Source organism: Onychomys torridus, chromosome 4, assembly GCF_903995425.1.
Source record: "Onychomys torridus chromosome 4, mOncTor1.1, whole genome shotgun sequence".
Taxonomy (NCBI): domain Eukaryota; kingdom Metazoa; phylum Chordata; class Mammalia; order Rodentia; family Cricetidae; genus Onychomys; species Onychomys torridus.
Genome location: NC_050446.1, coordinates 7,765,676 through 7,790,678, shown reverse-complemented (window position 1 = coordinate 7,790,678; position 25,003 = coordinate 7,765,676). Strand labels below are relative to the sequence as shown.

The 25,003-nt window shown below is 48.1% G+C and overlaps 1 protein-coding gene across 1 annotated transcript in view; it reads left to right on the top strand.

Moving 5' to 3' along the window:
* Nucleotides 1-25,003, top strand: part of Gpr107 (G protein-coupled receptor 107) — a 68,318-nt gene that overhangs the window by 4,667 nt on the left and 38,648 nt on the right. Inside the window, exons 2-9 of the mRNA XM_036184740.1 lie at nucleotides 13,358-13,480; nucleotides 14,256-14,306; nucleotides 14,928-15,010; nucleotides 17,500-17,639; nucleotides 19,881-19,918; nucleotides 22,387-22,443; nucleotides 23,299-23,409; nucleotides 23,794-23,927. Of these exons, the coding sequence (XP_036040633.1) occupies nucleotides 13,358-13,480; nucleotides 14,256-14,306; nucleotides 14,928-15,010; nucleotides 17,500-17,639; nucleotides 19,881-19,918; nucleotides 22,387-22,443; nucleotides 23,299-23,409; nucleotides 23,794-23,927 (737 nt within the window). The remainder of the gene's footprint in view (nucleotides 1-13,357; nucleotides 13,481-14,255; nucleotides 14,307-14,927; nucleotides 15,011-17,499; nucleotides 17,640-19,880; nucleotides 19,919-22,386; nucleotides 22,444-23,298; nucleotides 23,410-23,793; nucleotides 23,928-25,003) is intronic.

The following is a 25,003-nucleotide window of genomic DNA, read 5'->3' as shown; positions in this document are numbered from 1 at the left end:
TTGCATCTCTTCAAATTTTCTTGATTAATCAGTGTGGCAGTCTAATGCCTTGCCATCTCTCAGAGCCCTCCACAGATCTCTTTTGTTGGCTTATAAATCCCCTTTCACCCCATGCCCAAGCAACTACCCTTTTGCTTTGTGTTTTCACAAAGTTGCCCTTGCCAGATACTTTATGAAAAATGGAGTCACACAGCGGGTCAGCTTTTGTCTCTGGCTTCATATACTTTTTAGATTCGTCCGTGTTGTGCCATGGCTCAATTTATCTTTTGTGTATGCATGTGCTGTGTGTGTGTGTGTGTGTGCATTGAGATGTTTGTGTAGAAGGCAGAGGACAGACTTGAGTGGTTTTGCCTCCCATCTTGTATGAGGCAGGGAATTTATTTGCTATTATTTCTGGCAGCTTAGATTGCAAGTTGCTGGGAATTCTTCTGTCTCCACCTCTCATAGACATACACGTTGGAATTACACATGAGTGCTACCATATTTGGCTTTCGGTGGGTCCATGGGATCTGAATTAGGGTCCTGGCACTTGTATGGCAAGCATTTGTCCGCTGAGCCATCGCCCTAACCCAGTCAGTAATTTGGTGTTACTTATTGTTGAATACCACCGCACTCTGAGTGATCGCCTTTTGCCTGGTACAGCTTGCCTGTTTTCCTGCCCCAGTCTTCCCAGTGCTAGGATCACAGGTGTGTGCCCCATGCCTATTTGCCTACGGTGACCAGTCCTGCCACCATCATTCACACGCAAGTCTGTGACACTGTCTGTCTTTGTTTCTCTTGGGTGACACCCAGGACTGGAGTGCATTGCCAGGCTTTATGGTAGGGTTGGGTTTAATTTTTAAGAAAGTGCCACACCAGCTGTGTGTGGCACACACCTTTAATCCCAGCACTCAGGAGGCAGAGGCAGGTGGATTTCTGTGAGTTCGAGGCCAGCTCAGGTTATAAACCGAGTTTCAGGACAGCCAGAGCTACACAGAGAAACCCTGTCTTGAAAAACCAGAAAGAAAAAGAAAGTGCCACATTGCGTTTTCCAAGGGGGCTGGGTTGTTTTCCATCCTACCAGCAGTGTATGAGGGTCCCCTCCCCCCACATAGTTGGCAGCATTTGTCATTGTCTTTCCATATTTAGAGCAAATCAAAAGTATCCCGTTACCCATCTGTAAGTACTCAGTGCATCCCTGGAAGATGTAAGATGTCTTTAAAAGCAAAACTCAGAAGTCATTTGAACAGAAAATCCTTAATAGTAAATCAAATCAGGTCCACATTTCCTCTGTTCTTTCAAAGCTTCAGACTTTTATCCTTTCCACTTGTCACTGTATGCTCAGTGAACCAAGACGCTAAATACTAATCTTCTGAGGGTAGGGTCTCCTGTTGCTAGTAGACAGTGCCGATATGTGCCACATGCTGTTGTTCATTTCTGATGGAGAGATGGACCATGGTCCTTAAAGGTGTTTTGGCTTGCTTAGTTTTTGGATCTGATCATTGATCGGAGGTGGCAAACTCAGATGCTGTGTGAAGTCAGGTAGGTCTTGTTAGAGACCTGGCTGCTGGAGGGCCAGTAGAGTGTCCACTGAAGGATGCTTCCCCTTCCAGCGGTATTAATGTGCCCTAGAGAGTCTGGGTCTCCCTTCTCTTTTCTTCTTTCCCCTCCCCTCCCCAGGTTAGGGTCTCCTTATACACCCCAGCTCAAACTCACCATTCTCCTGCCTCAGCCTCCTGAGTGCTGGGATTATGAGCCATCTTGCCTGGAAAGTGTCTCTCTGTCTCTCTTAAAAGAGACTCTAGAGGGCTGGAGAGATGGTTCAGCACTTAAAAATACTGGCTGCTCTTCCAGAGGACCTGGGTTTGATTCCCAGCATCCATATGGCAGAATGCAATGCCCTTTTTCTAACCTCTGCAGACACCAGGCATACTTATGGTACATAGATGACATACATGCAGGCAAAATAGCCATACACATAAAATCCCCCTGAAACAAGGTTTATCCGTGTAGCCCTGGCTGTCCTGGAACTCCCTCTGTAAACCATGCAGGTGTTGAACGCAGAGATCTGCCTGCTTCTGCCTCCTGAGTGCTGGGATTAAAGTTGTGTATCAAATTAGAATTTTTTGTTTTGTTTTGTTTTTTGTTTGTTTGTTTTTCGAGACAGAGTGTCTCTGTAGCTTTGGACTAGCTCTGTAGACCAGCCTGGCCTCAAACTCACAGAGATCCACCTGCCTCTGCCTCCCAAGTGCTGGGATTACAGGCATGCGCCACCACCACCCGGCTCAAATTAGAATTCTTAATGTGAAATTAGCTTGCAGTGAATTCAGCGATAAAAGAGTGCCTGGGGATGTAGCTTAACAGTGGAACATTTGCCTGGTTGTATAAGTCCTGAGTTCTGTCTCCAGCATTGCAAAAACCAACCCAACCCAGGGGCTGAAGGTGTGACTCAGTAGTGCTACATGTGCTCCCCATAGCCAAGGCTCTGGCTGCACTCATCACAGAAACAAGGAAAGCAGTGCGCTGCCTACGTATCTTATCTACATAGGTATGCTGGTGCAGTCTGACAGTACCAGCCAGTGAGCTCTTTAAGGAAGCAGCTGGCTAGGTGACTTTCAGCGTGGTCAAACAGGCATCACTTTACTATTTCTAAAGTTTAAAGAACTACACTGAGCTATTACTCCACTTGCTTTATATACTAATGTGTGTGTGTATATGGTGTGTGTGTTCTGGAGTATGGGTACCATGGCATATGTGTGGAGCTTTGACAAGAATCTTGAGTGTTAGTCCTTGCCTGGCACAGGACCCACACGAGAGCACTGTCTCTTGCTCCTCATTGTTTACACCAGCTCAGCTGACCCATAGGCTTCTGAGCTGCTTTTTTGTCTCTTGCCTTTGGTGAGATGGGTTACAGATTTGTATTGCTGTATGTGAGCTCTGGGTGTTCAACTCCAGTCCTCACACTTGTGTGGCAAGCACTTTATCCACAGAGCCACCTCCTCAGCCCTGTTTGCTGTTATTACTAATTTACATTTGTTGGTGGTGTGGTCTGTCTGTCTGTGTCTTTGTCTATATTTATTGGGTATATACATGTGTTCCTATCTGTGTATATGTGTACATGCATGCATGCATGCATAACAAGTGTGTGGTGGTCAAGGGCAACTGTGGGAGTTGATGCTCTCTTTCCACCATGTGGCTCTTTGGGATCAGACCCAGGTCACCTGTATGGACAGCAGACACCTCTACCTGCTGAGCCATCTTAACAGTCTTTGTTAGTTTGTTTTTTCTTTTTGAGAAGGCTCCCATAGCCTAGGCTTGCCTCATACTCATTATATAGGCAAGGATGTCTTTGAACTCTCTGTCTCATGTCTCTGCTTCCCAATTATAGGGTTCCCAGCACAGGCTGGCCCTTCTGTCTTATTTACTTTGCATTGAAAACAGTCAGTGTGGTGGGGTGGGTGGCCACAGGCCTGTGTCTGTTCAGATGCCCCCATCATCTTTCTGTTAGAATCGGTCTGCCCACCCCAGCCTGTGTGCTTCCCCCACTTTGCCTTTCTTAGTGACTAGACACTGGCTGCTCATTTCTCAAGCTGGAAGTTTATCACGTCACCGCGCTCTGTAAACTACTCTAAACAGCTCCCAGTCGCCGCCGCCGCCTTGGGTGTCACGGTTACTGGTTCCTTTGGGCTACCCATATGGCTCCAGGACTAGTGTAGTCTTGTAACTGGTGTCCCAGCATTCTTCTAGTTCATCGAGTTTGAAATTTAATTATTTAGTTAGGTCACTAGAGTGACTTTCTTTTTTCTTTTTTCTTTTTCTTTTCTTTCTTTCTTTTCTTTTCTTTTTTTTTCTGAGACAGGGTTTTTCTGTGTAGCGTTGGAGCCTGTCCTGAAACTCACTCTGTAGATCAGACTGGCCTCAAACTCACAGAGATCCACCTGTCTCTCCCTCCTGAGTGTTGGAATTAAAGGCATGCACCACCTCCAGGCTTTTTTTTTTTTTTTTTTTTTTTTTTTTTTTTTGTTTTGTTTTTCAAGACAGAGTTTCTGTGTGTAGCTTTGCGCCTTTCCTGGAATTCGCTTCGGAGACCAGGCTGGCCTTGAACTCACAGAGATCCGCCTGCCTCTGCCGCCCAAGTGCTGGGATTACAGGCGTGCGCCACCACCACCCGGCTGTTTTTTGTTTTTTAGAGAAGAGTTTCTCTGTATAGCTTTGGAGCCTGACCTGGAACTCATTTTGTAGACCAGGCTGGCCTCTCAAGTGCTGGGATTAAAGTCATGAGTGATTTTCTTAAAAGCCAGATCTAATCATCTGTGATGGTTTGAATAAGAAATGTTTCCCTCTGGTCTTAGGCATGGTCCCAAGTTTGAATGCTTGGTCCCTAGATAGCTGTGCTGTTTGGGGAGGCTTAGGAGGTGTGGTCTCGCTAGCCGTGTGTCACTAAAGACCAGCTTTGAGACTCCCTCCATTTCTAGTTTGCTCTCTTTTGTTTCACGTGGAAGTCCAGTGGCCATGCCTCCACTCTGCAGTCATAGACTGGTTCTGCTGGGGCCAGGAGCCCAAGGAAGCCTCTTCTGTAGGTTGCCTTGGTCATGGTGTTTTGTCACAGCCACAGGAGAGTAGCTGATACTTGGAGCTTCCTGCGCTCCTTGGGAGGGAAGTGCAATGGACTTTGGCAAGCTAGACTTCTCTCCAGAGCTAGACTCCTTGCCCTTCTTCCATGTGTGCACAGCTCGATGAAGTTTTCCTCAGACCTGCTGCTTCCAGCTTTAGAAAGGCGTCATGTGATCCCGGGGCATGCTTTCTGCGGTCTGTCCTCTCACCAATCACCAGTGGCCCTGGGGCAGCCAACAGAAATGCACACAAGGAGGGGAGTTCTACCTTCCTCAGAATCACATTCCGAAGCCATGTGACAGGTGGCGATCGTCAGACTGTAAGCAGAAGTGTCTGAATGGAGTGTGACATGTCCAGAGGTGGGACCATAGAGCAGTGGATGTTAGGTACTGCTCCTAAATAGTCTTAGCACAGTGACTGTGGGTGTAAGTATGTGGGGCCTACCTCATGCTTACAAGGAAGTAGAGTCTACAAAGATTAATGTTTTGCAGTGAAATACCCATGAGTATTCTCTAACCTTGGATTCAGGGATTGTTTACATTTAATTAATTTGTGTATGTGCATATATGCATGCAGGTGTGCATGCCTGAGTGCATGTGTAAAGGCCAGACTAGGGTGTTACGTCCTCCTCTGTCACTGTCACCCGTTCCTTCGAGACAGGTCTCTCTCTGAACCTGGATTTTATATCTTCTAGGGTGGAAATCAGCAGCCCTGGCAATCCTGTCTCCGTACCCTTCGGAGCTTTGGGTACAGGCATTTGGGGATCTGTAGCTTATTCTGTGGGTGTCTGGACGTAGGTCCTTGTGATCACAGGGTGAGTGCTCTTCACTGCCGAAGCAGCTCTCTTCAGCCCCAGAAGAATTAACAATAAAAAGATGTTTAAGGAAACACTACCAGGAGGGCCGGGGCCTGGCTCAGATGCTATTGTGCTTGACGTACAAGCCTGAGGGCTAGTTCAGTCCCTAGCACCTGTGTGAGAATGTCAGCCGTGGTGGGGAGCAGAGACAGGGAGTTCCAGGCAGTGAGAGTCCTTATCTCCAAGATAGAGGTGTTCCTGAGGATGAAGCTTGAGGTTGTCTTCTGGCCTTGCTGCGTGCAAATACATACACACACACACACACACACACACACACACACACACACACACCATGTTAAAGAAGTAGCTACTAGCAATAAAGATTGACAGGTTTTCTTCAGAATTAAAGAACAAAACTGAAAAACCCATATATGACAACATGTACCGCACAATTAAAAGCATTTAAAAGACTGGAAGAGAGAGAGACCTGCAGCCTTAGTTCAAAGGTGACCCATGCTGGTGAGATGGCTCAGCAGGTACTGTAGTGAGCCTTTCTCTTTCTGCCAACCAGCTCCCAGACACCACCAAGACTTGGTAATAATTGTGAAACTCAGCCTTAGCTTAGGCTTGTCCTACTAGCTCTTACAAGTTAAACTAACCTGCTTTTATTCATCTACATTTTTCTATGTGGCTTTTCCCCCGTATGTCTGACTCCCCAGGTCTCCATGACATCTCCTGTGTCCCTTGATTCTCTCCTCCCACTTCTCTCTCTCTGCCCAGAAGTCCTGCCTTCTCCTGCCTAGCTATTGATCCTTCAGCTGTTTATTACACCAATCACAGCAGTAGGTCTTCATACAGTATACAAATATCCTACAACAAGGCACCATGCTAGCCCAACCACTTGACTTCAATCCCCAGAGCCCTTGTAAAGGTGGAAGGAGCAAATTCACTCCCCCAAGTTGTTTTCTGACCTCCACACCATGCCCCCACACTGCTACTAATAAAACAATGGCGATGGCGATGATAAAAAGATAACCTGCCACAATCTATAAAGGACTTTCAATCTGGAGAGATGGTTCAGGAGTTAAGAGCACTTGCTGCTCTTGGAGAGGACTAGAGTTCTGTGCCCAGCATGCAACTCCAACTCCAGGGCATTTGACATTCTCTTCTGCTTCCAAAGGCATTGTCATGCACATAAATGTATACGGGTACACAGACAGACACAGTAAATAATAAAAATAAACCTTAAAAACTACTTTGAGAAAAATTCTAATAGGAATAAACATGAGATATATAAACAAAGATACTTCATAACAGAGAAGCAACTAGCTAGCAGACAAGGAGCACAGACAGATATTCAAAAAATATAAACTGAGTGACTAGCAGCTTTATTTTCCCTGAAATTGGCCTGGCATCCCTGGGGATGGTGAGGAATAAGGAACATGGCTTTCCTGGACTTTGGAGACAGAGTTGCCGTTTCTAGTAAGCACTGAAGCTTGACGGCTAGATTCATGCAGCCTAGAAGTCAGTACAGACAGCGCATGTGTGAGAAGAGGCACAGGTTCATGCCAGATGGTATGGTTACTGCAGAGCCATAGAAATGCCTGCATGTGCACTGGAGAGATGGTTCAGTGGTTGAGAGCACTGGCTGTTCTTCCAGAGGACCTGGGTTCAGTTCCCAGCACCCACATGGCAGCCTACAACCACCTATAACCCTACCTCCAGCGGATCCCACACCTTTACACGGATATACATGCAGACAAAACACCAATGCACATAAAAATAAATAAATCATTAAAAAAATTTTAAAAGGGGGCTGGAGAGATGGCTCAGAAGTTAAGAACACTGGCTGTTCTTCCAGAGGTCCTGAGTTCAGTTCCCAGCAACCACATGGTGGCTCACAACCATCTGTAATGAGATCTGGTGCCCTCTTCTGGTGTTCAGGTATGTGTAGCAGAATTGTTAGAAGTTCTTATTAATAAAATCAAACCTGAGGCCAGTTATTGGGGTGAATGCTGGAAGATCAGAGAGACAGAACAAGCCACAGTTTCCTCACCTTTCCAGTTCCTCAGCTGGTCTTGTTTCCTCAGACTGCAAGCTTCTGAGTACTCATCCAGAATTGGTCTCAGCTGACCTGTGTTGCTCAAAGCCTAAAAGCTTAACCAGCCAAAATGCTTAACCAGCCAAATGCTTCTAGTTTCTGGTACTCACACCTTATATATCTTTACTTTCTGCCATCACTCCCTGGGATTAAAGGCTGGATTTCTGGGATTAAAGGAGTGTATTACCATGCCTGGCTGTTTCTAATGTGACCTTGAACTCAGAGATCCAGAGGTATTTCTGTCTCTGGAATGCTAGAATTAAAGGCGTGTGCTACCACTGCCTATCCTCATGTTTAATATTGTGGCCATCCTGTTTTCTGACCCCAGATAAGTTTATTTCGGGGAACACAATATTTCGGGGAACACAATACCATCACAGGTATGCATGCAGGCAGAACCCTGTATACATAGTAAATAAATAAATTTTTTTCAAAAAATTAAAAAGAAAAGGAGGGGCTGCATGCTCACGGGAGTATGTTGGGGATTTGTGAAGATGTGTGGGCAGATGAACTACAAGAACAGGAAAATGTATCCGCAAAGAGTCCACAAAGAATACATTGTTGCTGAAAATGGAAGCTGCAGATCTATGTGAACATTATTTATCCAGCTTTTAAAACTGATACTATGTGATATTTATGGGTCTGCATATTTATCCTTTCTTCTTTGTTACTTCCAACCAGCCTTCTGGGTTTTGCCAGTCTGCCCAGGCTGGCCTGTAACTTGCGGTCCTCTGACATAGCCTGACAAGTAGCTGCAATTACAGGCAAGTATCATGAAGCCTTGCCAGTGACTGGGTTTTCCTTCTTGTTCTGAGACAGTCTTAGTATCTCTGGCTGGCCTCAGACTTGTTAAATAGCTGAGCATGACCTTCACGTGGGATCCTCTTGCCTCCATCTCCTCAGAGCTGTGGTTTTAGGTTTGTACCATGGTTGGTTTATGCAGTGGGTAATCAAAACCATGCAAATCCTCTAACAACACACCCTCACTCTAGGGACTTTTGTTGGTGTCCCCCCCCCCCCCCCCCCCCGCGCGCACCCCTTGGAAAAAGGGTCACATCTATAGACCAGGGTGGCTTGGTGTTATTCTAGTCAAGGCTGGCTTTGACCTCATGGCAATCGTGCCTCAAGTTTTCAGAGTAATAGATTACAGGAAGGAGCCACTATTCCTTGCTTGGTGATATAAACTAAAAACAGAGGTGTCCTGCCTGAGGAAGGGAATGGTAGACTGTAAGAAGATCCAGAGGGACACAGGACTGCCTTGTGACTGATGCTCTTTCCTCTTCCCTTCTCCCTCTGTGATCTGAGACAGCTGGAATGTGGGCATCTGCTGCTGCTGCTGTGACCTGTAGAACGGGTTCCTCCTTTAGCTGAGGCGGTGGACTGCATGTTCTGTGGCTCACATACTTCCCAGCACAGCTCGTGCCCAGATGGCTTCTGTTTGCCTGGCAGTAAAGTGGTGACATGGCATTGGTGCAGTTCAGGATGTCAGCATGGTTCTGTCTTTTACTTTCAGATTTAGTTTAGTTTAGTTTACTTTTCTGTAAGCCTGTATTTTTAGGACAACTTACTTTAGTAGGAATTCACATCCATCTGTCTGTCCCTTCCTCTAATACAACCTACACAAAAAATTTTTTTTGAGGTAAGATCTTACTATATAGCATGGAACTCACAATGTAGACTAGGGTGTGTAAGGGGTTTGTCCTTAATTACGTCAAGGGCCAGCCTAAAAAGCGGGCAGGCCCTCTGTGCCCCTGCTTTCCCCCTTCTCTCTTCCCTCCTCGAGGTCTCTGTCTCTGTCTGTCTCTCTCTCTGTCTCTCTGTCCCCCCCCCCTTCTCTCCCATTAAAGCTCTAGAAAGGTAACCATGGCTTGTGATTCTTCCGCCAGTACGCTTCTCCAGCTGGCTGCCTCGGGCAGTGGCCAGCCACCAGCAGCGCTGCTTTAACCAACACGAGGTGTTTAACCAACAGGGTGGCCTTGAATTCACAGGGATCTGCCTGCCTTTGCCTCCCTACTGCTGGATTAAAAATCTTTTTAAAGATTTTTTGAGATAAGGTCTGTGTAGCCCAGGCTGGCCTTTGGCCTGTGATCCTTTCCCCTCAGCCTTCCTAATGCTGGGATTACAGGTGTGTATTGCCACATCCACGTCTGTTTTTGATTACTTATTCTATTATTTTTACATTTTTGTTTAGTTAGTGTGGGGTGGGGCACACGTGCATCACGAGCAGGTAGATTTGGAGGGCCACTTGAGAGTAGGTTCTCTCCTTTCCCTGAGAATTGAACTTAAGTTGTCAGGCTTAGCAGGCAGGTGACAATGCCTTTACCATCTTATGGGCCCTTATTTATTTAAGACAAGTTCTCTATGAAGCCTGGGCTGGCCTAAAACTCACTATATAGACCAGGCTGGCCTCAAACTGAGACTTTCATCTGTCTCTGCCTCGCCAGTGCTGAATCCCAGTAGTGGATTCATGAAGGTGAAGAGAGAGAGGATTTCCAGTTCAAGGTCAGTCGGGGCCTCTCAGGGAGACCCTGTTTCAAGGAAAAAACAAAAGCAAACAAACAAAGGGTACATTAATCACCAGTGTTTTACCATCAGACTCGGCCTTGCTCATTGTTTGGGTCATTGGCAGAGTGCCTGTGAGGAGAGCCAGGCAAGACCTTGTTTGGGCATCTGGGAGTTTCCTTTCAGGATAGGATAGTGCTGGGGCCAGCCTAGCATCTCACTCGAATGCTCCAGACAGCTCTCCCTCTGAGCTGCATCCTCAGTCTGCTATAGTATTTGATGTCCCTGTGACCCTGACTTTTCACAGCTGAGTGATCTTGTTTATTAGCCTGTTATACAGTTTACCGTGATGAAGAGTGCACCATGCTGTTATTTTTTCTTGAAGCCCACGTTGGAGATGCATACTAAGATACCTGTAGATGAAATTGAGGGTTGTTTGGGGTTTCTTCCTCTAATGAATTGGCTGGGGCATGTGTGTATATGCAAGGACAAACCTGGCACTTTCAACTCCTGTGAAATGCAGGCTAGTTCAAAGCAAAATCAGACGCACTGTTTATTTGCCTGTGAAAGGCATGCAGTGAGTAAGAGCCCAGGTGTGGAGCTCCCACCTAGGTTGGGATGCTGGTTCTGCTTCTGCTGCGAACTAAGCAAGCTTTTCCTGTCTGGGCCTGCTTCTTCATCAGTAGCCTGAGCAGAATAGTACCTGCCTTGTCAAGTTGTAGGGAGGCAGCATGGTGTTGCAGAGAGCTCCTCCAAGCCCTGCTGGGTCCAGTGCAAAGGAGGTGGCCAGTGGTTGCTGAAGGTGTCTTCTCTGTTGCTGGTGTCTAGCAGGGTGAGCTGGAATGCTCCAGTGGACCCCCACTGTTCCTGCCTCCTCTTCCTTTACCATTGAGACTCTGCTGCCCTTTCCAAGATAGCAGGGAAGAAAGGGGGTAATGCTGAGCTCCTACCTGGCCTCTCATCCCTTTGAACTCCTGACCCTCCTGATTCTGCCTCCCAAGTGCTGGGGTTGTAGGTATGTGCCACCATGTCAGGTGCCAGGTGTTGTAAAGTACATACGGCGCAGACATTATGGAGCCTCTGTAAATCTCTATGTATTTATTTGAGACAGGGTTTCTCTGTATATTCCTGGCAGTCCTGGAACTCACTCTGTAGCCCAGGCTGGCCTTGAACTCACAGAGATTCTCCTGCCTCTGCCTCCCAAGTGCCCGGGATTAAAGGCGTGCACCACTGTGCCTGCTGTAAACTTCCTGCAGGATGGCCAAGGTAAAAGAAGCATGCCCTTAAGTTTTAAGTCTGGAGCCAGCAGGTAAAGCCATTTGCCACCAAGCCTGATGCCGAGTCCAGGCTCTGGCCCTCGTCCATTGGAAGGAGAGACTGGACTCCTACAGGCCGCCTCTTTGTACTGTAGTGTGTGAATGCACACACAAACAAACAGACAAATGGAAGAAAATGTAAATTTCCGTCCATGCTGAACGTTATAAAAATGTACCACTTAATTATTTTCACAATGTAAACACAGTGTAACCAGCAGGAAACAATTAACTAGTGCTTTCAGAATTTTCTGAAGCTTTGCCTTCCCTCAAGTGCCTGGAAAGTCCCTTTCTCGGGGCAGCAGTCACCCTCCTGAAGGTCACCCTCCGAATTCTTGCCCTATGTGTTGTGTGAGTGGGCTTGCTTCTCCCTGAGGTGGTGTGAGCAGGTTCTGGGATCTCCCTGCGCCCTGCCAGCTCGACTGGGGGCTCTCGCAGAGGACTGAATGTCCTCACTGACCACGATTGTCAAATTAGCCTCTTTCCTGTGCACCTGCAGTGGTGGTGGGCAGGTGTGTCCCTGAAGAACAGGGACACTCTCTGAAGAAGCCTTAAGTCCACCCCAGAAGGGCCAGGAGCCTTCCCTCTTCCTGTCTTTTTCCTTAGTAGGCCTCACAGTCCTACAGAAGGTTACTTCTCTGTGGGAGTGGGAGTTTGCCTCAAGCTCCTCTGTCTCACGGAAGTGAGAGTGAGCAAACATGCTTTAAATGCCTAGCTGAACTCTGGCACCAAGAGAAATTCCCAGAGGACCAAAAAAGGGAAGAGGGAGTTGAAACCTGCGGACAATAGAAGGGGCTTTAGGGAGGGAGCCGGTGCCATTCTGAGATATTGCAGAAGTCTGGAGAGAGCTTGGATTAGACCATTGCTGAGGGCCTGTGCTCCAACCAGCAGATCCAGTTGAGAGGGGCCAGAGGCAGCCAGGAAATAAAACCCTCCTGGTGGCATTGGTCCAACGCATTGTCTCTGGGCCATGTGGATGTGCTTATACTGATGCCTCAGAGGATCTCATTGATAGCCTCTGAGGCCTGGGAACTTCCAGCTGTAGGGGAGGGTCCCATCAACAGCCTCCCCTGTCTGGGTAATTCTAGCTCTAAGGTTGAAGAGCCAGCTGTCACAGACAGTCCTATAATTCCCACTAATGTTCTTATGCTATGAAGAACCCTAGGCACTTGGTGTTAGAGGGCTTTGCCGATATCCCACCCTGGTCCTGGAATGTGTGGTCATGCTTGAGATTGGGACATGAGACAGGCAGGGGTGGCCATATCCCTGTGAGCTACGGTTTCAGCAGAGCCCAGGATTTTCCCATGCCAAGTAGAGTCTGTTTCTACTTGACTCGCTCCTGAGAGTGCTTCTTCAAGAGCTTTCTGTCTTGAAGGCCATTGTACGCTATCATTTTTTTTTTTTCCTTCTCAAGACAAGGTTTCTCTTTGTAACAGTCCTGGCTGTCCTGGAACTCACTTTGTAGACCAGGCTGGCCTCGAACTCACAGAGATTCACTTGCCTCTGCCTCCTGAGTTCTGGGATTAAAAATGTGTGCCACCATCACCTGGCTCTTTCTTTTCTTTTAAGCAGGATGTCACTCTGTACCCCTGATAGGCCAGAAACTCTGTTTAGACTAGGCTGGCCTTGAATTCATAGAGAATCTCCTGCCTCTGCTTCTAGAGTACTGGGATTAAAGGCGTGCACCACATACTTGACTTGGCCTCCCCTATCACAGTTTGAATGCCTCTCTGTTCTGTCAGGAAGAATGCAGGGGAGATTAAAACCATGGTTCATCTTGCTGTGGAATCCCATGTCAAGGTGACCCTGACCAGTTTGCCCCCAGAGCCCATACAAGTGTGCTGAAGTGAATGAGCCCACTATCGCTTTCCGCAAAGTTTTGACATCTGTGGGATTCTGAAGACTCTTTTTCAGCTTTTGAAGGCTGTGACAGCTGTCTCTTCCCCCACCCCCCACACCTCTGGGAACTTTGGCCATCATGAAACTGGACACCATAGCTTTTCAAGCAAATGAACAGGCCAACTAACCAGAAATCTACCCCAATCTCTGTAGGATGATGTGAGGCGTAAAGTCCATCTGAACACCTTTGGCTTCTTCAAGGATGGCTACATGCTGGTCAATGTCAGCAGCCTCTCTGTGAAGGAGCCCAAGGGAGCCGTGGACCCGAGTGCTGAGGCAAGTGTCTTCCCGTCATCGAGCAGGGTCACTCCCAGCTCCCTCCCTCCTAGCCAAGAACATTCTTAGTAGCCCTACCAAAGTTGGTATCAGGAATCATCTTTACTTCTATACTCCTGTGGTCAGTGAAATGCTGAGGGTGAAACCCAGGCCTTCCCCATGCTAGGCAAATGAACCACACCCCAGCGCTAAGCTGCAAATCCTTCTTTTTTTAAACTTCATTTGTTTATATATTTTATGTGTGTGAGTGCTTTGTTACATGTATGCCTGCACACCCAAAGAGAGAACTGTGTCCTGTTACAGATGGTTGTGAGCCATCATGTGGGTGCTGGAAGTTGAACTTGGGACCTCTGGAAGAGCATAGCGGCCAGCACTCTTAACTCAGAGCCAACCCCTCCAGCCCTGCAGTTCTCTTTTTCCTTTTTTTTTTTTTTTTTTGAGACAGGGTTTCTCTGTGTAGCTTTGCACCTTTCCTGGAACTCGCTTTGGAGACCAGGCTGGCCTCGAACTCACAGAGATCCGCCTGCCTCTGCCTCCCGAGTGCTGGAATCAAAGGCGTGCGCCACCGCCGCCCAGCTGCAGTTTTTGAATACATGTATAATTGGTGATTTTACCTGAGCAGCCATTTCCATCTTTCAAGAGAGCTCTTAGGAACAGTGAGAAGCCAGGCCCGAGGAGCATGCTCTCTGTGTTTATGACTTCATTTTTCTGCTCTTTGAGGAAGACAGGCATGGGCAGTGTGAGGACTTAGTCTTTTCTCTCTTCACTGCCTCAGATCGGCTTCAGTCTAGACCGGACCAAGAACGATGGCTTTTCTTCTTACCTGGTAAGTTGCTTTTAAAGAAATTATGTATATTGGTGTTTTGCCTGCATGCATGTCTGTGCACCACATACTTGCATGGTGCCATCAGAGGTCAGAAGGGTTGGACCTCCTGGAACTGAGTTACAGACAGTTGTGATCATATGGGTGCTGAGAGTCAAATCCATGACCTCTGTAAGAGCGGTAAGTGCTCTTAACAACTGCGTCATCTTCTCAGCCCCTCCCCCTTCTCTGGGACAGCAGGGGTGGACAGCAGGGGTGGACAGGGTTTCATTCTGTAGCTCAGGGTGGCCCTGAGCTTGGAGCACTTCTCCTGCTTCAGTCTCTCAAGTACTAGGACTATAGGCATAAGCCAGCATGGATTGTATCCCAGACTAGCCTGGAACTACTATGTAACTGAGGCTGGCCTTGAACTCCTGATGGCCCTGTCTCTGCCTTATAGGTGCTAGGATGGCAGGTACCTGGTAAGTTCTAGGTCACAGTCTGACTGCTGTCCTCACTCAGCCCACAGTGCCTTTTCTGGAGGTGGGAGCTGCTGTAAGTTCTCAGCTCCGCTCTTGGGAGGAGCCTCAGCCTCATTCTTGCCACAGTGAGTGCGATGATACTTGCTTGTTCTTCCTTTGGCAGGATGAAGATGTGAATTACTGTATTTTAAGAAAACAGTCTATGTCTTCTGTCACCCTTCTCATCTTAGACTTCTCCGGAAGTGCGTAAGTAATTCTGAAATCCTCTCTGCTGGCCCTCAATGCAGCGAGGGCACTGGCTGCATTGATCTGCCACAGGCCAGTCCTACGCTGACTGCCGGAGATGAGCTACAGCTGAGAGACACAGGGCCCACCAGGGAGGAAGACAGGTGGAGTACAATCCAAATGACTGCGGCAAAGTAGAGGAAAGAGTGAAGACCCCCACACCCCACACCTCCACACCCCCGCAGGGAAGGACAGTGTCAGGTCAGGCTTAGGCAGCCTTCTGGTGAGTCAGCTTTTCCAGATGAATGGGAACAGGAAGGGTGGCCATGTCTGAAGGGGAGGCTTGGTCTGTGGGATAGCATGGCGGTAGGCACTGCATCGGCCCCCAAGTTTGCTGTGGGGGAGCACAGTAGAGGAAACAGGGAAGAAAACGGACGGAATTACTCAGGGACTGCGTGACTCCAGGGTGCAGTGGTGTCTCCTACCCCAGAGCAGTGGTGTCTCTTTTGTGAGATTGTCCTGGAGGACTGGCTTAGTGGCGAGCACAGGTGAAGGATGAGTTAAGGGATTTTGTGGGGGGTTTTGTTGTTGTTGTTGTTAGTTTTTTGTTGTTGTTGTTGTTGTTGTTTTTGTTTTTGTTTTTGTTTTTTTTTGAGACAGGGTTTCTCTGTAGCTTTGGAGGCTGTCCTGGCACTCACTTTGTAGACCAGGCTGGCCTCAGGGATTTTGTGTTTTAAGTTAGGTGCATTTCTTTCTGTCCACTGCCTGGGCCTCATGCTTGTATGTATGAGGGGGGTGGTGAGATGGGGTTGGATGGCAGAAGCTCATGTTGAGTATCTCCCACAACTACACCCCCTTCCCTCATGGAGGGCAGGATGTCATTATGTAGACCAGGATGGCCTTGAACTCAGAGATCTCTCTGCCTCTGCCTCCCAAGCGCTGGGATTAAAGATGTGAATGCCTTTAATTAATTCATGAATCCTAGCACTCAGGAGGCAGAAGCTGGCGAATCTCTGTGAGCTCGAGGCCATCCTGGTCTATAGAGAGAGTTTCAGGACAGCCAAGGCTACATGAAGAATCCCTGTCTCAAAAAACCAAAAGAAAGAGCAAGGTGTACACCACCATGCTCAGCTGTCCTACCTTATTTTCTTGATGTAGTCTGTCACTGAGCCTGAGTTTTTGCTGATTTACCTAGACTAGCTGGCCAGTAAATTCCAGGCACCCTCCTGTGGCCACCTTCCCAGTCCTGGGGTCATAGGCTCACATCATATGCCCCACTTTTACCCATGCCTCCTGGGGATCAAATTCAGGTCCTCATAATTCGGAGTCAAGTGCACCTCCATGGGCCATCCACCCCAACTTGTATGTAACTTCTTTCTCTATCCTTTTTTTTTTTCACATTTATGTACTGTATGATGTGCACATCATGCCATGCTTGTGGGGTCAGAGAGCAGTTTGTGGAGTGGGTTCTCTTCTTCCCACTGTGTAGGCTTCAGGGGTAGACTCAGGCTCAGCCTTGCTGCTGGTGCTTTCCCCAGGGAACTAGCTCTGGCCCTCTGTGTGATTCCTGAGGAAGCCTTCAAAGGGTTCAAGCTAAGAGCCTGTGTCCAGATTGTTTTCAGATATAGCCGATAGCAGCCCAGAGTGGGCGAGTTAGAGGTGAACAAGGTCAGAAGTAAAAGGCCAGTTAGGAAGCTTCTTAGAAAACAAAGCACTTCGGGGCAGAGCTACCTGCTCTAGGTCTCACTGCAGACATCTCCTGGTCGTATCCACTATCATCCGTCAGGAAGGCTGCAGTCTCCTAGGTTGTGGTGTGTTTGGCAACTGGCAGAGAAAGGCCTGGCTGACCCAGGCAGAAGGAATGACAGCAGGGATTGTCCCACCCACCTGAAGTCCCGAGGTGGCAGGCAGGCTCAGGAAAGGGCAGGTCAGTGGCAGCTTGCTTCCATTAGGTCTCTTCTCCCTCACCCTCAGTGTTGACTCCCTCGGCAGTGGGCCGGGTGTGGTTCTCAGCACACGGTGGCTCACAGTCCCTGTAACTCAAGCTCTCTTCGGGCTTCTCCAGGCTCCTGCATGCACATAGTGCACACATACCCACATATGCACACAAACATATAATTAATCTTTAAAACCAAAAGAAGGGGAAGGAGGACATGGCTTTTAGACCAGTAATGAAGAGTGTCCTCAGCTCCCACACACCTCCTTCACTTCCGTTGACTGTACTATAGAGCCTTCTTCTCTTTCCCTGTCACCAGTTTTCTGAGCACATTAAGAATTCTAAAAGGAACTCTGGGGCCATGTGGTGGTGGCTCACATCTTTAATCCCAGCACTCGGGAGGCAGAGTCGGGCAGAGCTCTGGCTACAGAGCGAGATCCAGGGCTACACAGAGAAACCCTGTCTGGAAAACAAAACCACAAAAAGACAGAGCTTGAGCTGGGCCCACAACAGCATTTAGTGAAGACTGGAGTGCTGCTCTGAACTCTCTTTTCTGTCTTCCGTGGACATATAGGGTCAAGGTCAGATCTCCACCAGAAGCTGGCACCCAGTTACCAAAGATTGTCTTCGGCAAGGATGAGAAAGTCCTGGGTCAGAGCCAGGAGCCTGCTGTCAGCTCCACACCTGAAGTCAGCAAGGTGCAGAGAGCCCAAGGTGAGCCTGTTTGTAGAGATTTTGTTTTCCAGAAGCACAGCCTGGCCTGTATTATCTGAGCATGGTGCTCTGGAGGCCACAGAGAACTACTGTAACAAAGAAGCATGTTGAAGGAAGAGAGAAGGGAGGCCTCTCCCGTCCCACTCAGCACTTTGGTAGTTGTCCCTGATTACTCTAGAATGGTGCCTCCCAACTCCTGGGCCTGTGTACAACCCGTGCATGCTCATTGACTTAGCTTTATTTATTCCATCCCACTGTCCTACTAAATGATTCCGTCACTTGCTCTGCCTTTTCCCTAAAGTGATACATTGTCATCTCCAGGCTTATACAGATATTGGGGCATTGAATGTCTTCATTCATACAAATCTGTGTGGGGGCTAGAGAGATGGCTCAGCAGTTAAGAAAGCTTGTTTCCATTCCACATCAGGTGGGTGGTTGGCATCCAGCAGAGTGCAGAAGCGCTGGCAGCTAACACTGGGATGCTGAGTGGTTTTTGGTTTTATTTTGTTTTGTTTGTTTGTGTATGTAAAGTGTTGGGCACTGCACATGTCTACAGTCCCATGACTTGGGAAGCTGAGGCAGGAAAAGCACTTGTGCCCAGTCAGTGTAAGCTTGTGCAGCAAAGGGAGACCCGGTTTGGAGGGAAATGCTAAAATGAAAAAGCACGTTGGTGTTTTCGGAATAGGGGTTCATGTGATCAGACCTTGAGCTCCTGCATCCTGGTCTCTGCCTCCCGAGGCAGCACCTCTCTCCAGATGTTTCTGTTGGATTAATTGTTAGTCCCATCTAAAGGTTCATATACCTTCTTTGAAGGTCATTTACCATGTATATCGTTATTTATTTTTTCCTAGATTTGTTGAAAGTTGATGCAAATTAAGAATCATAGGGAAGAACTGGACTGTAGTGGTGCAGTTCCATGCCTGTGCTTTGGATCTGCTTGTCCAAATCCCCGTGCTTGTGAAACATTCTCTTAGGGCTGAACTACTGTCTTAGTTAGGGTTTCTGTTGCTGTGAAGAGACACCCTGACCACGGCAACTCATATAGATGAAAATACTTAATTGGAGTGAATTGCTTGCAGTTTCAGAGGTTCAGTCCATTATCATCATGGTGGGGATCATGGTGGGGATCATGGTGGGGAGCATGGCGGCATGTAGGCAGACATTGTGCTGGCTACATCTTGGCTTGCAGGCAACAGGAAATCAACTGATGGAAATCCTGGGTGATATTCTGAGCGTAGGAAACTTCAAAGCCCACCCCCTCAGTGACACACTTCCTCCAACAAGGCCATACACACTCCAACAGAGCCACACCTCCTAATAGTGCCACTCCCTATGAAATTATGGGGGCCAATTACATTCAAACTACCCCAACTAACTTCCTCAGGGGTGGTTTCCTAAGAACAATGAAGCGGGTATCTACTCGGTGCCATGAAAAAAGCTGCTAGCTATCTTTTTTTCTTTTTGAGACAGGATCTCATAGCACAGGCTAGCCTTGACTTTTCTGTGTAACTGAGGCTGACCTTGAACTTCTTACTCTCCGTCTTCCACACCCAGAGTACTCTGGTTACAGGCGTGTACTAGCATACCCAGTTTCATATGGTGCTAGGGATCTAGGGTCTCGTGCTTGCTAGGCAAGCACTTTGCTAACTGAGCTACATCTACTAGTTAGCTTTTTTTTTTTTTAAATTAAAATATAATTATGTCATTTTTCTCCACTAGTAATCTTAACATACTGCTACTGGGGGGACCCCCCAAAACTAGCAGCAATGAAAAAGAGAAGCCAGCAAGTCCAGGCTGGTGGTGCAGCTCAGGAAGAGTCTGCTTCCCCTGCACAGGCTAAGTGTCCTCCCCAGCACCACACACACACACACATACACACAATCTAGCTACCTAAGATTTTCTCCAAGGAAATTGTACCAGTTAGGTGCTTGTTAAGCTGCCTCTGAACATGCTCACTTAGAAAGTATGGAAAGTTATCCATGTGGCATCTCTGCAGTCAACATTATTTACACAGCCTTTCCCTTGCTTCTGTAGTGGTTGACACAGTAACATCTGCAGCATGCCACTTTGATTTGCTGCTTCTGCTGCCCAGTAATTACGTTTGGGGACCTGAAGAGGTGGAGGCCGTGAGATTGGTTTGTTTTGGTGATGGGTATTAGATTAGCCGAAGCCCTGTGAAATGGTGCTGTGATGTGTGAGGTGAACTAGGCAGTGACGACTTTTAAACGTCTGTGCTTCTAGATGGTTCGAAGACTAGAAGAAGTGCAGTGGACTCCAAGGTAAGTGTGGACCTCCTTCCTGCTCAGCTTCTCTGGATGTGCATTGTGCTTGCATGTATGTGTGTGTGCGCATGTGTGTATGCCTGGCATGCGGCTTGTGTTTGGAGAGACAGCATCAACACACTGAAACTGTTTTGAACTTACATGGAGTGCTGCATTGCTCAGCACAGGGGAAGCCCAGGCAGTGAGGGTGCACCCTAAGGCAGACCTGGGGTAGCACAGGTGGCGCAGGGTGCTGACGTGCAGGCCATGGGAGGTTGTCTCAAGCCTTTGACGGGTATTTATTGGAGCTCTGGTTCTGAAAACACTGTGCAGGGTCAACAGGGTGATGAGACACGGTTGAGGACTGGACTTGACCTAGAGCTTTGAAACATGAAACAAGGTTCTGTCTGGGGGAGATGGAAGTGTGGAAGGGAAGGGGAGAGAGGTGTCACTGCATGGAAGTGAGCAGACGAGCAGAGAAGATTTGCTCTGGAATGTTCTAATTCTTCAGTGAAGGGACTGTGTTGTTTATTTGCAGACAGGGTCTCCTGTAACCCAGGCTGGTTTCACCTTGTTACATAGCCAAGGTTGGCCTTGAACTCCTGATCCTCCTGCCTCAGCATCCCAAGCTAGGATCACAGGTGCATATCCCAGGCCTAGCTTTGCTCGCTCGTTTGTCTTCTTCCTTCTAACCGTTTTCTGAAGTGTGATTGGGTGACAATAAACTGCCCATATTTACAGGGGCTGTTAGATACATTTGACCTGCCAGTCAAGATGGTGGATGTGTTCATCACCTCCAAGGTTTTTCCTGCCTCTTTTTCATGCTGTGCCCAGGGAACAGTTGCTGCAGTAGACAACAGTTTAGGGGTCCTTAGAGAAATGAGCCGTGGGTTGGGGATTTAGCTCAGTGGTAGGTAGAGCACTTGCCTAGCAAGCACAAGGCCCTGGGTTCGATCCTCAGCTCAAAAAAAAAAAAAATAGAAATGAGCCGCACATTCTTTGGCAGCTGACGTATTCTTTGCCTTTGTTCAGCATAACCATCAGAGTTTTATCTTGCTCCTGTGTGTATGTAGCTGGTTTCTTTCCATGGCTTGCTATTAATCTCTTGGCTTGTGCAGAGGACAGTGCTCTGATATTTAAAGTCGGGAACAAAGTCTAGGTGGGTTGTTTGGCTCTGCCCAGAGCAGCATCCTTGGTCCTGCAGGAGCTGTGGAGTAGAGAGCAGCTCCCAGGCAGACTAGGGAGGGAGTAGCCAGGAAGGAAGGAAATGGGAAAGGGAGCTGCCTTCTCAGACGGGATCTCAGATCTATCAGTGAAGAAGTGAAAGGCTTGGTCAGAGCTCTCAAAGGGCAGCAGAGTTGGCGTTGAAGAAGAGATTTTTTTTTTAGTTAGCTTTAATTTATTTTTATTTTATGTGTTTGAGTGTCCTAGTTAGGGATATTTTTGCCATGATGAAATGCCGTGACCAAAAACAAGCTGGGGAGGAAAGGGTTTATTTGCTCACATTTCTACACCATAGTCTACCACTGAAGCATATCAAGACAGGAGCTCAAGCAAGTCAGGAACCTGGAGGAGGAGCTGATGCAGAGGCCATGGTGCAGCTTACTGGCTTACCCCTCATGGCTTGCTCAGCCTGCTTTCTTATAAAACCCAGGACTACCAGCCCAGGGATGGTACTACCCACAATGGCCTGGGCCCTCTCTCATCAGCCACTAATTAAGAAAATATGCTACAGCCAGATTTTGGGGGTACTTTCTCAGTGAGTTTCCCTCTTTGCAGATGACTCTAGCTTGTATTGAGTTGATGTAAAACTAACTAGCACAATGACTATTTCCCTGCATGTATGTATATGTACCATCTGTGTGCCTATGTCCCTGTTGGCCAGAAGAGGGTGTTGGATCCTTTGGAACTGCAGTTAGAGTGAGTTTGTAAGTCACCATGTGGGTACTGGGAACCAAACCTGGGTTTTCTGTAAGAGCAGCAAGTGTTCTTAACGACTAAACCATCTCTCCAGGTCAACTAGCTTTAATTTTTTGTTTGTTTGTTTGCTTTGTTGTTTTTTGAGACTGGGTTTCTCTGTGTATCCTTGACCTTCCTAGAACTTGCTCTGTAGACCAGGCTGACTTTGAACTCGGAGATTCTCCTGCCTCTGCCTCCTGAGTGCTGGGACTAAAGGCATGCACTGCCGCGGCCACCCAGCTTAGCTTTATTATTTTATTTTATTTTATTTTATTTTATTTTATTTTAAGTGTTCAGGTGTTTTTTCTGCATGTATATATGGGTATCACATGCATGAGGTGCCCATAGAAGCCAACAGAGGGCATCAGATGCCCCGGGGTTGGAATTACAGACAGCCCAGGACCTCTGCAAAAACTATCCAGTGCTCTTCATCATTGTGCTGTCTCTTCAGCCTCCCAGTTAGCTTTGCTTTGCCTAAGCTTGTCTTCTGCCACTTTTGGTCTGAAACAGATTCTTGTGTCTTTTAGGCAACAGCAGAGAAATCCTTCTCAATTCATAAGAACGATGGGGCAGTTTCATTTCAGGTATGTGTCACCTTGGAGTAACGTTTACTCCTCTTTGCCATGTCAGAGGGCAAGTCTTGACTGGCAGCATGCTCCTGTGATCCTTTGGCTGCAGGACCACCCCCTCCCACCAGCAGGTGGTTAGCTCCACCTGCGAACCAAGCCATGAGTCTCTGACAGTGAGAAACCTTGTGAAAGTGCTGTGCCCAAGTTCCAACCCCACTCTGCTTAGGTTCTCTTGTGACCCCTCTGCCTCCCACACAGGATGTGACAGAAGTTCTGCATGTGGAAGGGCCTGTGCTAAGAGTTGGAGGTGATGTAGCTGTAGAGGGGAGCTCAGTTAGGCCCAGAGCCCTCGAGGGCCCAGCCTAGCCAGCCCAGTTGTGAATTAAGTGTGGCCGTGAGCTGTGCCTTTGTTAACTTGGAAGAGCCTACAGTGGCACACACTGGTCCCGTGTGGACTTTTGATCAATTGTGACAAGTAGTGACTGATGAAGCCACTGTTAGATCTCAGAACGTGAAGCAGGTTGTTGACCTGAAAGCAGATGCTGTCTGTGTCTTTGGCTACCTCTGCTGACCTCAGCAGAACCATCACAGGCAGATGGATATGGTGGAAGTGAGTTACAGAGCCCAGGCCGCTGCGTGCAGCTCATCACCGCTGCGTGCAGCTCATCACCGCTGCGTGCAGCTCATCACCGCATGGCTCCACCAGCCAATTCTGTGCAGAGTCCTAGAGGCTCACAGATAGAACACCGTGTTCTGGAGGTTCTGAGGCTGGCTAACCTTCTGTTGCCGAGACTCCTGGTTCATTTCTGAGCCTGGGAGCTGCAGCTGAGGTTGTGAGCGTCTTTCTTCTCTCCTTCTTCTCTCTTTCAGTTCTTCTTTAACATCAGCACTCATGACCAGGAAGGCCTGTACAGCCTTTACTTCCACAAGTGCCCAAGCAGCAAGTCGAGGACTAGTGAGCAGGTCTCATTCAGCCTGAATGTGAGTACCTCATGGGGACATACACAGGGTGCTGTCAGTGTTAGACACCTGCTTCTCCATGAGAATAGGGGGGGTTCTGTGGGAGGTTTTCTGTTTTATTTTGCTTTGGTTTTGGTGCTAGGGATGAAAGAGGGCATTGTTCACCCTTTGCCATTGAGGGCAAATGAAACACCACTTTGAGAAAGTGGGGCTGGTCAGCACCTGTGCAGTGGGCAGGTGCCTCTGCAGAGGACTTAGGGAGAAGGAAGTGAGAGTTGGCTGGGGCGTGTTCACCAGCCCAGACAGTAGCAACCTGCTTGTTACCCACTGGCACACAACTCTCAAGCTGAAGTGAGACAGCTGTGAGTGTGTATTGTCTAAGGGGTCCATCTCCTCTGGCTGCAGATTGACATCACCGAGAAGAACCCTGACAGCTACCTCTCTGCTGGGGAGATCCCTCTCCCCAGGTTATACATTTCCATGGCCTTGTTCTTCTTCCTTTCTGGGACCATCTGGGTTCATATCCTTCGTAAGCGAAGGTGAGTGCTCTGAGTGTGTGGAGAACTGTGTGTTTCACCCTGCTGGAGAAAGGCCTGCTGTCTCCCAGGGTGTTCCCTGAGACCTAGAGAGAGGGGCTGCCCACTGTGCTGTTGGCTCACTCTTCGCGTTTTGTTTAGAAAGTAGATCCAAATGTTAGTGCAAACACACAAGCAAACACAACACATAAACAGAGTCTTATGTCTTAGCTGTAGCCTAGGAAGCGTCACACAGGGAGTGTGGTGGGTGGTACCTTTCTGGGCTACTCCTCTTGAGAGGAGGTAGTGAGGATGCCACTGCCCAAGTGGAAGCTTAAAGCCTCCCTGGACTTTCTCTTTGTCTGCCGGGAGCTCGAACCTGGAAAAAAACTGTGGAGTCCATCTGCCTTTCACAGGGACCCATGTCCTCAAACCCTGGGGCTCTGACTTTCTGTCTGTTGTTGTGGGGAGTGGCTACATAGGTAAGAAGTCTATGGCTCCCTGCCCAGAACTCTTAGAACAAAATAGTATAAAACATTTTTACATTAAAAGACCCATAGACTTAGGGTGTGTAAATCTGATATACTGTGTTACCCAAAACTCACATGATAATTAAAGTGCCCTAGACACCCTATCTGGAGCACTGGGGCAGAAGCTGAAACCCTTGGTGTCTTGATTGCCTTTTAACAGACACCCAGAGTCTTGGATGTGGACACAGTTAAAAGAATCTTGTGTTGGGTAGTGGTGGTGCACGCCTTTAATCCCAGCACTCGGGAGGCAGAGCCAGGTGGGTCTCTGTGAATTCGAGGCCAGCCTGGTCTACAGAGTGAGTTCTAGAATAGCCAGGGCTACACAAAGAAATCCTGTCGTCCCCCCCACCCTCCCCCCCAAAAAAAGAATCTTACATGCTGGCAAAAGATGGCTTAAGTGGCTAAAAACACTTGCTGCCCAGCCTGTTGAGTTCAGTCCCCTGGTTCTGTGTGGTAGAGAGAGAAAACTGACTCCTGCAAGGTGTCCTCTGACCTGTGCATGTTCACCATGGCTCTCCTGACCTGTGCATGTTCACCATGGCTCTCCTGACCTGTGCATGTTCACCATGG